Raw genomic sequence first — 13,503 nt, 5'->3', positions numbered from 1 at the left:
TAGCTGCAGGACAGCCTTGATTGTACAGGCACAATTTGGAGCAGTAGGAGGGTCAAACGGTCCATTATTTTGGTGTTGAAGAGTGTAGCTGGCTGGGCAGGCACAGAGGTGAGTGAAGGGGTCCTGGGGAGGGAGGCAAGTGCTGAGGGAGGAGCTGAGCACCAGAGATGAAAGGAGCATTTACAATGGGCTGGAGGTGTTTAAACAAGGTCACAAAAACAGGATCAAGTAGAAGAACTGGGCCTGAAGGTGAGGAATGCCAGGCAGGGTTAGGGATGGTGTGGAAGGGGGGGCGGGGGGGGGGTGGGAGGTAAGGAGAGAATTATCTGGGAGAGGATACTGTTTCCTTTCCAGAGGAGTTTCCAGTGCTTTGCCTGTTGGTCACTGGCTCCTGTTGGGAGAAAATAATATTGTATCTGCCCCACTGTCCTACCATCTCCCTACCCTCATCTCAGCAAAGGCTTGGATCTGGAGGCCTTCTATCAGTGACTTACATGTTTCTGAGCACAAGAGTTCAGCATGGAGGGCAGGGCAGAGGGAGTCAGAACAGAAGACAGACTTTGCCAGCTCTGACTTTATGCTTAGGGCCAAGTCCTTGACAAAGTTCTCTGTTTCTTTTTCACTCCTTGCCTTCTGCTTCTCTCTGGTTCATATAGATAGACCCATAGTATTTGCTGTATTTTTTTTTTAAGTCACAGGTAAGTGCTGTAGGAAAGACTGGGAACAACATGGTATGGAATTATTGTGAGCTGTTCAGCATCATGCTTGCCTTAGAGCTGAGGCCATCTTGAATGAAAAACCAAAGACATTACAGAGAAATGAAATGCAGCCCATGTGAATTTATTTTAAGGCCAAACAAATTCCAAGCCCTTTTTACACATATTCTTTGGAAAATTATTTTAATGATGGCAAAACTGACATTACTGTTTTATAGATTTTCCTCTCTCTCTCTCTCTCTTACTCATGGATGGGTTAGTTAACAACCAACAGCCAAGAGCAGCCACCAGCTTGACATCAGGAGGAAGATGCCAGGAGCACAGATGGTCCACAACCCAGATAATTAGCTTCCAAAGAAGAAACCATATCTCATAAGTCTTCTCTGAATGTAGAGTTTGGTTGGGCACAGCTGGGGCAGAGAACAAGCAGGCATCCTGAAAACTCTTCTTTACTTCTTAAAATGTTGGTAGAGCACTCACCCACTTCCTGTGGACAACCACCTACTCATAAGACCTGCAGGGAAGAATTCCAAATAAATATTGTTGACACTCCACCCTAAAGGAGGGTCAGCGGAACTCTCTACTCCTTAAGTGTGGGATGCACATGGTAACTTCCTCCCAAAGAGCACAGGATGGGAGGGGGTGGGGAGAGTGTAATTTTACAGTGGAGGAACCTGATAAATACTACTCTTGCCAGGTGATAAAGGTCAACATCAACAGTCATAAATTATGTTGATAGTATGTACTATTGATATATTATGAAAATGATACTTCACCTCTGTGATCTTCCTCCCCAAACCCATAATCCCAGTCTAATCATGAGAAAACAATCAGACAAACTAAATTCCAACAGAGGGGCATCCTATAGTATGCCTGACCAGTACTTCTCAAAACTATCAAGGCCATCAAAAACAAGGAACAACTGAGAAACTTGTCACAGCCCAGAGGAGCCTAAGGAGACATGACAACTATATGTAACACAGTATTCTGGATTGGATCTTGTAACAGAAAGAGGACATTAGGTAAACACTAAGGAAATCTGATTAAACTATGGACTTTGATAATAATAATTTATCAATATTGGTCCCTGAATTATAATAAATATACCATACATGTGAAGATCTTAATAACAAAGAGAGCTCTGGGGAGGCACATGGGAACTCACTGTACTATCTGCTCAATCATTCTGTAAATCTAAAACTGTTTTAGCAAATAAAGTGCTAGGGGTGCCTGGGTGGCTCAGTCGGTTAAGGGTCCGAATCTTGATCTCTACCCAGGTCATGATCTCATGATTGGTGAGTCAGAGCCCCAAATGGGGCTCTGTATTGATGGTGTGGAGCCTGCTTGGGATTCTCTCTCCGCTCCCCCCCCCCCCCCCGCCCCTTCCCTGCTTGTGCTCTCTTTCTCAAAATAGATAAATAAACTTAAGCAAAGAAATAAAGTCTACTAGTAGTAGTTTGTAGTAGGTGTACTAGTAATGATGGGACAAAAGCACTTCCAACCACTTGAGGCTTTTTGTATGCCTTTTCTTAGTTGTTTGGCTTTTTGACTTTCGTCCTTCTGGAGCATTTATCATTGCACCCAGAGCTCTTTAGAGCTTATCCTATCCACACCCTTTCCATGTTTCCAAGGACTTTGTCCGCAACGGTCCAGAATGATCTCATTCAGTCTCGTGGCTTTCATCACTACCTCTCTTCTGGCATTTCCAAATCTTCTCTGGTTCAGATCAGATCACTCACTGTTCATCCAACTCTCTATTACACAGCGCCCCCTAGGCGCCCAATCAACTCAGCACTTCCAAACCCGAACTTTGATTCTCCCTAAACCCGCTTCTCTCCTTTCTTGTTTCACTCACAGAGGCCAGAACCCAGACTCCTCTTTCCTGGCGCCCTGCGAAGCAGTCCTTAAGTTCTGTCAACGCCTCCTTCTTCGGGCTTTTTGCACTGTGTTCTCTTTTCCATCCCTGCTCCCAGGCCCTCAACACCTCTGGGCTCCCCGCCTTCAGGTATTCCCTTTCTCCTCCCCGTGTCTTCCCTTGCTTCATTCCTCTGCTTCTTTCCATCCCTCTAACAAGAGTGTATATATTTTCCCAGGCCTCCTCCAGGCACTTCATGACTCCTCTTCGCTGTAATCCCTCACCACGAATGTGTGAGTGTGTGTGTTTACCTTTTGTGTTGAGATATAAAATCACAAGGAATTAGTGGCTGAGTTTCCACAATCTATTTGTAAATATACGAAGGCCCATACAAAGCCCATTTTAAGAGCACCAGCCATTAACTCAATTCTCTTGCTTAGATGGACCTAAGCAAGTAGTGACACAAGAGTCATTTCTGAATTAGGTAACGGAAAAAGCTGACATAAGATGGCTGCAGAACTCAGTCAAATTAAGACCTATAAAACGAAGGTGCTAAAAGATAAAAGAGGAAACTTTTAAGAGTGTAAGGAAAGGAAGAGAGATTTAAAATATTTTGCTTGAGGCCGTGTCGCATGCGATGCAATAAAGAGTCTCAGTCCCGCCGAGCCAGCCAGGAGTCGAACCTGGAATCTTCTGATCCGTAGTCAGACGCGTTATCCATTGCGCCACTGGCCCTGAGACAATTACACTCGCCTCAATGATGACACTTCAAGCTTATATTGCAGGGTTTCATGGGACGTGTAGTCCCTTGACGGAGTTCTATGAATGCACGAAGCATTCTGGGAGATAGAAATTCGTCGAGAACCAGACCCTGAGATTGGTGGATCTTCCGGAGCCACGCCGTAAACCACTGTGCAGCCCGCGGATTGGCGGGAGGAGCCACTCCCCACCCCTCCGCCTCTCGCTCTGAAGCCGTGGAAGACGCTCTGGTTGTTAGGGCGACTCATCCCGCCTTCCGGGGGCTTTTTTCTGGCTTTTTGATTGGCTGCTAATATCAAGGAATCCCGGCGTGGACAGCGCGAGGGAAAAGATGGCGGCGATGGCGGTCGGAGGTGCCGGTGGGAGCCGCGTGTCCAGCGGCAGGGACCTGAATTGCGTCCCCGAAATAGCTGACACTTTGGGGGCTGTGGCCAAGCAGGGGTGAGGGCCCAGACCTCTGCAAGCGGAATGCGGGCTCCGAACTCGGGGACGAAGGGGGGACAGACTAGTCATCCCCGAGAAGCAGGGGTGAGGGGGTCGGAGTAAGATTAGGGCGGGAGAAACCATTACTCCTTGCGGGTGGGTGGAGAGCCTTAGGCTCTGGGGCGTAAGGAAAAAAAAAAAAAAAAAACTTATTGGAGGTGTGTGGTCACTGAGCCCCAAAGTCGGGGGAGTTGTCAGGTAAACTCGAAAAGGGGACATACAGATCTCCAAGGCCCTGGAGAGCGGGATTACAGTCTGAGAGTAGGAGGGAGAGTTAGGGGGCTAGAGAGAGAAGAGGTAAATCTTAAGGGGGAAGGCATGGGCGATACTGGGGCAAATCTGGATGTGACGATCCTGGAAAACCGGTGACAGCAGAGTAGAAATCCACTTGGGGTGGATTTTTATCTTCTCTCCTTGTCTTTTCCATGCCTGTGTTTTGGGGAGAAATTGAGGCACAGTGCAGCGGAAGTGATCTGCCCCAAGGTGGGCTGAACTCAGCTGTCCCGTCGGGTGACTGATGGCAGCTGAGAGGGTTGTGCAGAATTGAGATAGCCTAATCCAGTTGCTTGGATTTCTGGGCACTGCTGCTCTCTTTACATGACGATTCTGGGTCTGTCGCGGTTGTAGGTTTGATTTCCTCTGCATGCCTGTCTTCCACCCGCGTTTCAAGAGGGAGTTCACTCAGGAACCTGCTAAGAATCGGCCGGGCCCCCAGACACGATCAGACCTACTGCTGTCAGGAAGGGGTAGGGACCATCCCATATGCCCCTTAATTATTAGAGGCAGTAACAACTTCTGCTTTAACAGTGCCCTCATTCTCCTCCTTTCCTGACTTGGATATATTGGTTAGTCCTGGGACACAGATAACTCTTGTTTTCTTGCTTACCTGCTAAAAGCTGTAGTCTATTCTGCATCAGGCTATCCCATATCTGTGATAGAAAGTCTTTTATCTCTCATCTCTACTCTTTATTCCCTGTTAAGAACTAGAAATTGAACAAGTAAAGTGCTGACCCTCATTTAGTCTTTGTCTTTCTTGGATGGGGGGAGTGCAGACTGGAATACGCTAATTGTGGGAAAGCTTTCTCCATGGATTCGTCCAGACTCAAAAGTGGAGAAGATCCGCAGGAACTCCGAGGCGGTAAGACTGTTTCACCAATCCAATGGATTTGTCTAGAGGTCAGGTTCATAACCACGCTGGGTGCAAAGAGCAGTTTTTTTTTTTCTCCCATAACTTAGTAAATCTAATACAATTCAATTAAAGCTAATTGGATTCCTAGCTCTTAACCTTTTCCTCTTGATCTCCATTCCAGGCCATGTTACAGGAGCTGAATTTTGGGGCATATTTGGGTCTTCCAGCTTTCCTGCTGCCCCTAAATCAGGAAGATAACACAAACTTGGCCAGGGTTTTGACCAACCACATCCACACTGGCCACCACTCCTCCATGGTATGGCTAAGGGCCTCCCTTTCTGCTGCATGTTATGATAGTCTGCTAGGTATTTTCTTGTTCCTAGCCATTGAGTAAAGAGTGCATTTGGGAGAACTGACATGTCAGTACTGCCTACCAGCATCTAAAAGTGGTAAGCAGACTGTTATAAAATATATAGAATGTATAGTTATTTCTAGAAACTTACAGTTGCAATAAAGGACAAGGCAGGTATTTACATAAGGATATACACAAGGTAAGTGTACATGTGCATATAACCACAAGTTGGGAAAAACATAAAAGGATTAACTTGTGAGCTGGATCAAGATTTTTCTTTTTTTGAAGTTTATTTTGAGAGAGCAAGCATGAGTGGGGAAGGGGCAGAGAGAGAGGGAGAGAGAATCTGAAGCAGGCTCTGTACTGTCAACACAGAGCCTGACACGGAGCTCAATCTCACAACTGTGAGCCGAAATCAAGAGTGGGATGCTTAACTGAGCCACCCAGGTGCCCTGTGGATCAAGATATTTTTAATTGAAGGAAGCTTTCTGGACCTAGTGAGTTCCAAAGAGTTCTAAATAGAGTACTTGTTCATGTGCAGTTCTGGATGCGGGTACCCTTGGTGGCCCCAGAGGACCTGAGAGATGATATAATTGAGAATGCACCAAGTACACACACAGAGGAGTACAGTGGAGAGGAGAAGACATGGATGTGGTATGTCTCCTTTTGCTGCTGTGCCAGGGCAAAGGGGAGGATAAGGGGAGGTACAGGGTGGAGCCTGTAGGGAGGTCTCCTCGAGCTGTGGTAATTGGTGAGCTATATATATTTGACTGTATTTTTCTGTATTTGACCCCGACAGGTGGCACAACTTCCGGACCTTGTGTGACTATAGCAAGAGGATTGCGGTGGGTAAGTCCACAAGGGTACTGGGATAGGTATCCCTTCTCTGACCTCCTGCAAGTAAGAATTAGGAGTTTTGGGGGCACCTGGGTGGCTCAGTTGGTTAAGCATCCGACTTCGGCTCAGGTCATGATCTCATAGTTTGTGAGACTGGGCTCTGCTGTCAGCACAGAGCTCACTTCAGATCCTCTGTCTCCCTCTGTCTCTGCTTTTCCCCTGCACACACTCTCCCTCTCTCTTATATATATCTCTCTCAAAACTAAATAAATATTAAAAAAAAAAAGAATTAGGAGTTTTTGGAGATGCCAAGTGAAATGTGTGCATTTTTGATAACTATGTACTTCTGGTGACTTTACAGCTTGAAATACTTTTTTATCAAGTTTTGTTAAAATGAAGATTTTTTTACTTTTTTTAATGTTTATTTATTTATTTGAGAGAGAGAGAGAGAGAGCAAGCAGGGGAGGGGCAGAGGGAGAGAGAGAATCCTAAGCAGGCTCCTCGCTGTTAGTACAGAGCCCAATGCAGGGCTCAGTCTCATGAACCATGAGATCATGACCTGATCTGAAATTAAGAGACGCTTAACTGACTGAGCCACACAGGCATCCCTGGTTTACTTTTTTTTTTTTTTTTTTCTTTTAAGCTATGTTGTTAGTACACAGAACACTTCATTGTTATTTAGGGGGAAGACAAATGTCACTAATTGAATATCTCTGAAGCTAGATTGATAAGGGGGAGAAAATACCTTTCCCTTCTAGTTCTGAGAAACTTCCTCTTTGGTTCCCAGGAGGAGATTCCTTGATGATGATACACATTAGCCACCTTGGCACAGACACCTTATGGTGTGGAAAAACTAAAATTCATTTTTTATGTCCTCTTCTCCTTCTCTGCCTTCAACATAGATTTGACTTCCTTAAACCCAGAGACCTGTTGGAACCTGACCCGAGTGTCAAAATGGTTCCCAGTATGTCAGGCAATCTGGACTTCGCAGGGTCACCATGGAGATGGCATCCCTCAAAAGAGTTCCTCTTTTAGCTTGTGGAGCATCAGATTGATAATTCTGCCATTTTCATTTCAAAGTCAGGGTTGGCTTGTGAAAAGTTGTTTAACAACATGCTAAATGTGAAATGTCAACCCTTACTCTAAACTTTTCCTTGTTCAGGCACTTGGGTGGCTCAGTCGGTTAAGCGTCTGGCTTCAACTTAGGTCATGACCTCACGGTTCATGGGTTTGGGACCTACTTTGGGCTCTGTGCTGACAGCTCAGAGCCTGGAGACCCCTTCGAGTTCTGTGTCTCCCTCTCTCTCTGCCCCTCCCCCCACTTGTGCTGTCTCTGTCTCTCAAAAATAAATATTAAAATTTCTTTAAACTTTTCCCTGTTCAGAGCATCAAATGAAGACTTCATTGGGTTTTATGAAATGGCTTTCTGACTTTGGTAGTCCATTAAAGAAAGGAGTTTGAAAGTTGCTGTATACTGTTAACATTGTCTGCCCATGTTCTGCCTGAAATACCATGATTGTTTATGAAAAGTATCTTTAATAAAGCTGGATACAGTTAAAAAAAAAAAAAAGAATCAGGAGTTTCAGGGGCGCCTGGGTGGCTCAGTCGGTTAAGCAGCCGACTTCGGCTCAGGTCATGATCTCGCAGTCTGTGAGTTCGAGCCCCGCGTCGGGCTCTGTGCTGACAGCTCAGAGCCTGGAGCCTGTTTCAGATTCTGTGTCTCCCTCTCTCTGACCCTCCCCTGTTCATGCTCTGTCTTTCCCTGTCTCAAATAAAAAAAAAAAAAAAATTAAAAAAAAAAAAAGGAGTTTCATGTATACTTGGCTGCTGGGCAGTTTTGCTACTTTACGTCTCAGTAGGCCTTGCTCTTAAGGAGTAAACAGATGTTGCACAAAAAATCAAGGAAAGCCTTCTTATATAGTAGTAGTTAACTTTCTTTTCCCTCGTGTAGCTCTTGAAATTGGGGCCGACCTCCCATCTAACCATGTCATTGATCGTTGGCTTGGGGAGCCCATCAAAGCAGCCATTCTCCCCACCAGCATTTTCCTGACCAATAAGAAGGGATTTCCTGTTCTTTCTAAGATGCATCAGAGGCTGATCTTCCGGCTCCTCAAGGTGGGTGGTAGAAGGTTTCCAAAGATACTCCAGCTAATCCTCTTGCCTTATTCACATGTGTGGTGCTTTTTTTTTTTTTTTTTTTTTTTTTCTGTGAGGCTGATTCTTTTCCTTTCTGGTTTCTGGGGAGCGATTTCATCAAAATTGGAGCTCTTGAGAACAAAGAGGCAAATGGGATTAGGAGCCCCAGAACATTTCAAAAGGAACCAAATCTCATGAGAACTTTGCAGAAGGTTTCATTTAAGATGTTACAGTGAGGATCGATGGGGCTGTTTGAGTCAGGATGATGCTTATATGGCATTAGAGGGCTTTATAAGTTTATTGAAGCTTCATGCTGTTGTGTTGATACTTGGAGATATCTGCTGAACTGGAAGACTGATCGTTTGGGCCTTATTTTACGCCAGGGTTCTTTGGCCATAAGCCATAACAATATCCTGGAATCTTGGTTCGAGGACTGTACCTGATGGTCTGACTTCTCTCACAGCTGGAAGTGCAGTTCATCATCACAGGCACCAACCACCACTCAGAGAAGGAGTTCTGTTCTTACCTCCAGTACCTGGAATACTTGAGCCAGAACCGTCCTCCACCCAATGCTTACGAACTCTTTGCCAAGGGCTATGAAGACTATCTGCAGTCCCCACTCCAGGTGGGTCTGGAGTATTCTGAGAGGAGGGAGGTGTGGGAGAAGAGTCTCTGACCATAGGTGCCCTAAAATCCTACCAGAGCTCAGGAAGCAGTGGGAAATTTTTTGGTATTCTGGTGTGTTGCCCTTGCCAGAAACTGGCTAACTTATTTTCCCTTTTTCCTCTCATTCGTCAGCCACTGATGGACAATCTGGAATCTCAGACATATGAAGTGTTTGAAAAGGACCCCATCAAATACTCTCAATATCAGCAGGTATAGTGTGGGTCTGGGTCAAGTACAGGGCCGGGATGTCCTGGGTGAAGATGGGATCATAGCCATGAGGTCTTTTCTCCTTCCTCCACCAGGCCATCTATAAATGTCTGTTAGATCGAGTGCCTGACGAAGAGAAGGATACCAATGTCCAGTGAGTGCTCTTGCCCACAATCCCAGAGATTTGCATACCTCTTCTCTATCTGCTAAGTCAGCTTGACCCTTCCTCTTTCTTAGGGTGCTAATGGTGTTGGGAGCAGGCCGGGGTCCCCTGGTAAATGCTTCTCTGAGGGCAGCCAAGCAGGCTGACCGGAGGATAAAGCTGTATGCTGTGGAGAAGAACCCAAATGCCGTGGTGACGTGAGTAGCAACCTCCTTGCTGGGAAGTTTGTCTCCAGTGCCAGTTTTTCTTACCAGTGTCCTCACTTGCAGTATCTTTATTTTAGGCTAGAGAACTGGCAATTTGAAGAATGGGGAAGCCAGGTGACCGTAGTCTCATCGGACATGCGGGAATGGGTGGCTCCAGAGAAAGCAGACATCATCGTCAGTGAGCTTTTGGGCTCCTTTGCTGACAATGAACTGTCACCTGAGTGCCTGGATGGAGCCCAACACTTCTTAAAAGGTGCCTCTAGGCTGGGGTGTGCTGAGTAAGGGGAATGGATTCTCAGCTTGGAAGGCTGTGGCAGTTTGGGGGGCGGGGGCGGGTTGAGTGAGGCAGCAGCAGCCTAGGAGGAGGTGACAAGGTTTAAAGGAACGTGGGTTGGACTTGGGTCAGTGCCCTAGCAAATGAAGTAACTTCTCTGAACCTCACTGTTCACATCTGTAAAATGAGAGCAGTGGACTAGAGCAGATCCTTCTTAAGTCTGAGGTCTGTGGATTCCCTGAGCTGATGTAATATGTACCTTGGGCTTAGCTTTCATCCAGATATCAAGGTTCTTTATGACCCTACAGAAGTTAAGAACCACTAGATTAGAATATCTTAGCTTCTTTCCAGTTTTAACCTGTGTCTCTGTAAGTTAACCTCAAAGTAGAATTTCTCATGAAAGGACCTAGACAAAACAGACCTAGACCGCTCCATGTTGTCACATGTGGTATGTTTTGATGTAGGAGGTTTAAACCTTCAGTTAGACGCACCATTTTCATCCCTTGGGAACTAATATGACCCTCCTACTCTCCAGATGATGGTGTGAGCATCCCTGGGGAGTATACCTCCTTTCTGGCTCCCATCTCCTCCTCCAAGCTGTATAATGAGGTCCGCGCCTGTCGGGAAAAGGACCGTGACCCTGAGGTAAAGAGCCACTGTCTTCTGGAGAGCTCTTTTCTCTTTAGTCATCTTCTTTTTCTACGTTAGCATCAACTGTTTTCTTGCACTAGAGAAGATGAAGCGATGGAGAAGCTGGGGATGTGGGAAAGCGAAAGTTGAAAATGTTACCCTTTTCTGTGTCCCTGAGGCTCAGGCTTCTTTTCCCGGGGAAGTAGGTGTGTCTTGCCTGTCTGCTCCAGCTCTTGCTTGGTCTCTCGGGACAGGCCCAGTTTGAGATGCCTTACGTGGTACGGCTGCACAACTTCCACCAGCTGTCGGCGCCCCAGCCCTGTTTTACCTTCAGCCATCCCAACAGAGGTGGGTTCCCGTATGACTCTCCTCTGACTGGATGGGTGAGAGCTTACCTTTCTGGTTTCTTCTCTTGCTATCCTAGGTCTGCTCTGTCTAGGCTTCCCATCCTGTTTTTTGCTCTTGCTTTACCAAGTTGTCTAGAGCTTTTGGCCCCTTGTCATCCACATAACTCTTCCCTGACAGATCCTATGATTGACAACAACCGCTATTGTACCTTGGAGTTTCCTGTGGAGGTGAACACAGTGCTACATGGCTTTGCAGGCTACTTTGAAACTGTGCTTTATCAGGACATCACCCTGAGTGAGTGTCTGGGGCAGTGGATGGCAGGGCATGAGTACGTTACCTGGGCAGTTTTGTTAATGTTTCATTTAGATGCACAGGGAGCCCAAGAATCAATGAATGGGGATCTTTGATTACTTGTTTCTCTGTTCACAGAAGACACGCCCCTCAACCCAGGCAAAAAGCAGAGTCACAGAGACCTCAATGTTTTCACTATTTTTTCAAACAGGTATCCGTCCAGAAACTCACTCTCCTGGGATGTTCTCATGGTTTCCCATCCTCTTCCCTATTAAGGTAGGAATCACCTTTAATACTCCATGGGTTAAGGAGTAACTTTTGCCATTGGTGTTCTGCCCTTTCCCTGCTCTCAGGAGGATGCTTGAGTATGACCCATGTTCTGCTGCTCCCACATGTTCTTGGATCCCTGTCGTAGATGTTGAGATGTCTGCGGTGCCCGTCTCCTTAGCTTCCCCACATCTCCTCAGGCTCCTCTTCTGTCTAGTCTCTACCTTGAGCAAGAGTCATCTTTTAAAAGCCCAGATCTTGTCATATCTCTGTCCTGCTTAATACCGTTCATTGACCTCCCACTGCCATCAGGGGAAAGGTTTAACCTTGTAAGACGTGGTGTGATCTAGTTTTAGCTTGTCTTTTCAGCTACTGTTCCCTTAGTTACATTGCATCAGCCCTATGGACCACCTTTTTTTTTTTTTTTTTTTAATTGAAGTATAATTAACAAAGCAGTGTTATATTAGTTTCAGGTGTGCAACATAATCAACAATTCTGTACATTACTCAATGCTCATCATGATTCTGTGGACCTTCTTTTGGTTTCTCTAATATCCTGTCTTCTTTCCTGCCTCAGGCTTTCACACCTCCTTTGCCTGGAAAGTTCTTTGTTCATCTCTTCACTCAGCTGACTTATATTCCAGGTCCCCTTAAACATTCCACTTGTCAGATAACTTTACTGCCTGAACTAGGTTCGCCTTGCCTCCTAGGTGCTCTTGTAGCCCAATGTTCTCTGCATGTTCATAGCACTCATCACACTTCTGATGATTTGTTTAGTGTCTGATTGTTCAGATAATTCATTCTGAAAGACTTCAAATAAACTTCATGAGGGTTGGAATGTCATGTTTTATCCTTTTCTCAGCACACTTAGCTCAGTAGTACATTGCCACATACAATTCATTAGCTCCACCCTGAACCTCCCTGTCTTTCTTCTTACAGCAGCCCATTACGGTACGCGAAGGCCAGACCATCTGTGTCCGTTTCTGGCGGTGCAGCAATTCCAAGAAGGTGTGGTATGAGTGGGCTGTGACAGCACCAGTCTGTTCTGCTATTCATAACCCCACAGGCCGCTCATACACCATCGGCCTCTAGCCCTGCCTACAAGTGTTGAGACCTTGGAAGCAGCTTCAAGTTCTGCTCCTGTAGCACAGAAAGTGCAGTACATCTGTGGGCTGTGATTCCCCTTGCCCATCAGAGTGGAGCATTTCAGTCTGCTTTCCTGCCTTACATCAAGGTGGGCAAAGGATGAGAATTAATTGCAGGGCTCGAGCCACCAATCTGTGAAGACTTCAGGCCAGGGTGGGAGGAATTAGTGCTGGATCTGAAGCTACTCCAACAGGCATTCGGCCTCAAGCGCTCCCTGGAATAGCCCTGAGAACATGTGGATTGAACAAATTTTCAGCCCTTTTCCCTGCCCATCTCTGTTCCTGTTTTGATGGTTTTGTGTGGGAGGAAATACAAATAAAGTGAAGTTATAGCCTTTTCCTGCTCCAACCCTGTTGCCCCCTGCCTCTGCTTTCCCACACTTTACTTAAACCTAGGCATATTCAGATCTGTGCCCTTATGCAAGATTCAAAGCGCCCTAAAACTTTGTTCCCTATTCAGGAAGCTTAATGGTCACTCTTGGACTCCTGGCCGTAGGCCTTTTCGGCCAGCTGCAAAGAGGTCTTGTACATTAGGTCCTGTGATTAGGCTTTTCTCTGGGGATGAAATTTTGCCACTATGGAGAAAGATGTAGTAGTGAGTGAAGCCAGCTTCCCTTCCACTTTTCTGAGCTGCTGCACCACCAGCTCCTTTGCTACCTCTTGGAAGGGAAGCTGGAAGCCATCCAGGCATCTCCAGCAGGAAGGCACCTATTTTGTTTGAATAAAATCACAAGGTGAGAGTTTGAAGTCCTGAGTCCAATTCTCCATTTTACAGAGGAGGAATCAAACTGATAGATACGAAGTTAGTATTCAAGACTGGAACACAGATCCTCTGACTCTGGCTCTCTTGATGTTATAACCAGCTATGTTTTTGGCAGCACGTATGGGGCAAGGGAAGTGTGGGGATTATGGAAGCCCTTGGAATGTGAGAATGGACCTTAGTTCCTTCTCTTTCTGGTTAGAGAGGGCTGAGTATTGCACCCACGGAGTCCCAGGAGAATCTTCCAAGTTTACTCTTGCAGTGGGAGGCGTGTGAGCTG

At 46.1% G+C, this 13,503-nt stretch overlaps 1 protein-coding gene and 1 non-coding gene across 3 annotated transcripts; one reads left to right on the top strand and one right to left on the bottom strand.

Moving 5' to 3' along the window:
* Positions 1-3,233: 3,233 nt before the first annotated feature.
* Positions 3,234-3,306, bottom strand: TRNAR-ACG (transfer RNA arginine (anticodon ACG)). The gene has a single exon. It is a non-coding gene; the product is annotated as a tRNA-Arg (tRNA).
* A 323-nt stretch (positions 3,307-3,629) lies between these two features.
* PRMT5 (protein arginine methyltransferase 5) lies at positions 3,630-12,812 on the top strand. Of its 2 annotated transcripts, XM_019429441.2 has the most exons (17): positions 3,630-3,771; positions 4,441-4,559; positions 4,866-4,951; positions 5,124-5,258; positions 5,836-5,948; positions 6,094-6,143; positions 8,083-8,246; positions 8,731-8,892; positions 9,066-9,143; positions 9,236-9,294; positions 9,378-9,500; positions 9,587-9,762; positions 10,319-10,428; positions 10,668-10,761; positions 10,939-11,055; positions 11,264-11,328; positions 12,258-12,812. In XM_019429441.2, exons 1-17 carry the CDS (start codon positions 3,662-3,664, stop codon positions 12,408-12,410), a joined length of 1,914 nt encoding a protein of 637 aa, XP_019284986.1. In that variant the 5' UTR covers positions 3,630-3,661; the 3' UTR covers positions 12,411-12,812. The 2 variants fall into 2 exon arrangements, with proteins under 2 accessions (XP_019284986.1, XP_053745235.1); XM_053889260.1 differs by lacking the exon at positions 4,441-4,559 and having other exon boundaries at positions 3,657-3,771.
* Positions 12,813-13,503: the final 691 nt, after the last annotated feature.

The sequence above is a fragment of the Panthera pardus genome, unplaced genomic scaffold (assembly GCF_024362965.1).
Source record: "Panthera pardus isolate Hobbes unplaced genomic scaffold, ASM2436296v1 HiC_scaffold_24, whole genome shotgun sequence".
NCBI lineage: Eukaryota > Metazoa > Chordata > Mammalia > Carnivora > Felidae > Panthera > Panthera pardus.
This window is presented reverse-complemented; position numbering and strand designations above follow the sequence as displayed.

Coding starts and splice junctions, on each gene's coding strand:
- PRMT5 (XM_019429441.2), top strand. CDS start 3,662: ATGGCGGCGATGGCGGTCGGAGGTGCCGGTGGGAGCCGCGTGTCCAGC. Junction 4,952..5,123: donor TCCGCAGGAACTCCGAGGCG/GTAAGACTGTTT, acceptor TCTCCATTCCAG/GCCATGTTACAGGAGCTGAA. Junction 8,247..8,730: donor TGATCTTCCGGCTCCTCAAG/GTGGGTGGTAGA, acceptor CTTCTCTCACAG/CTGGAAGTGCAGTTCATCAT.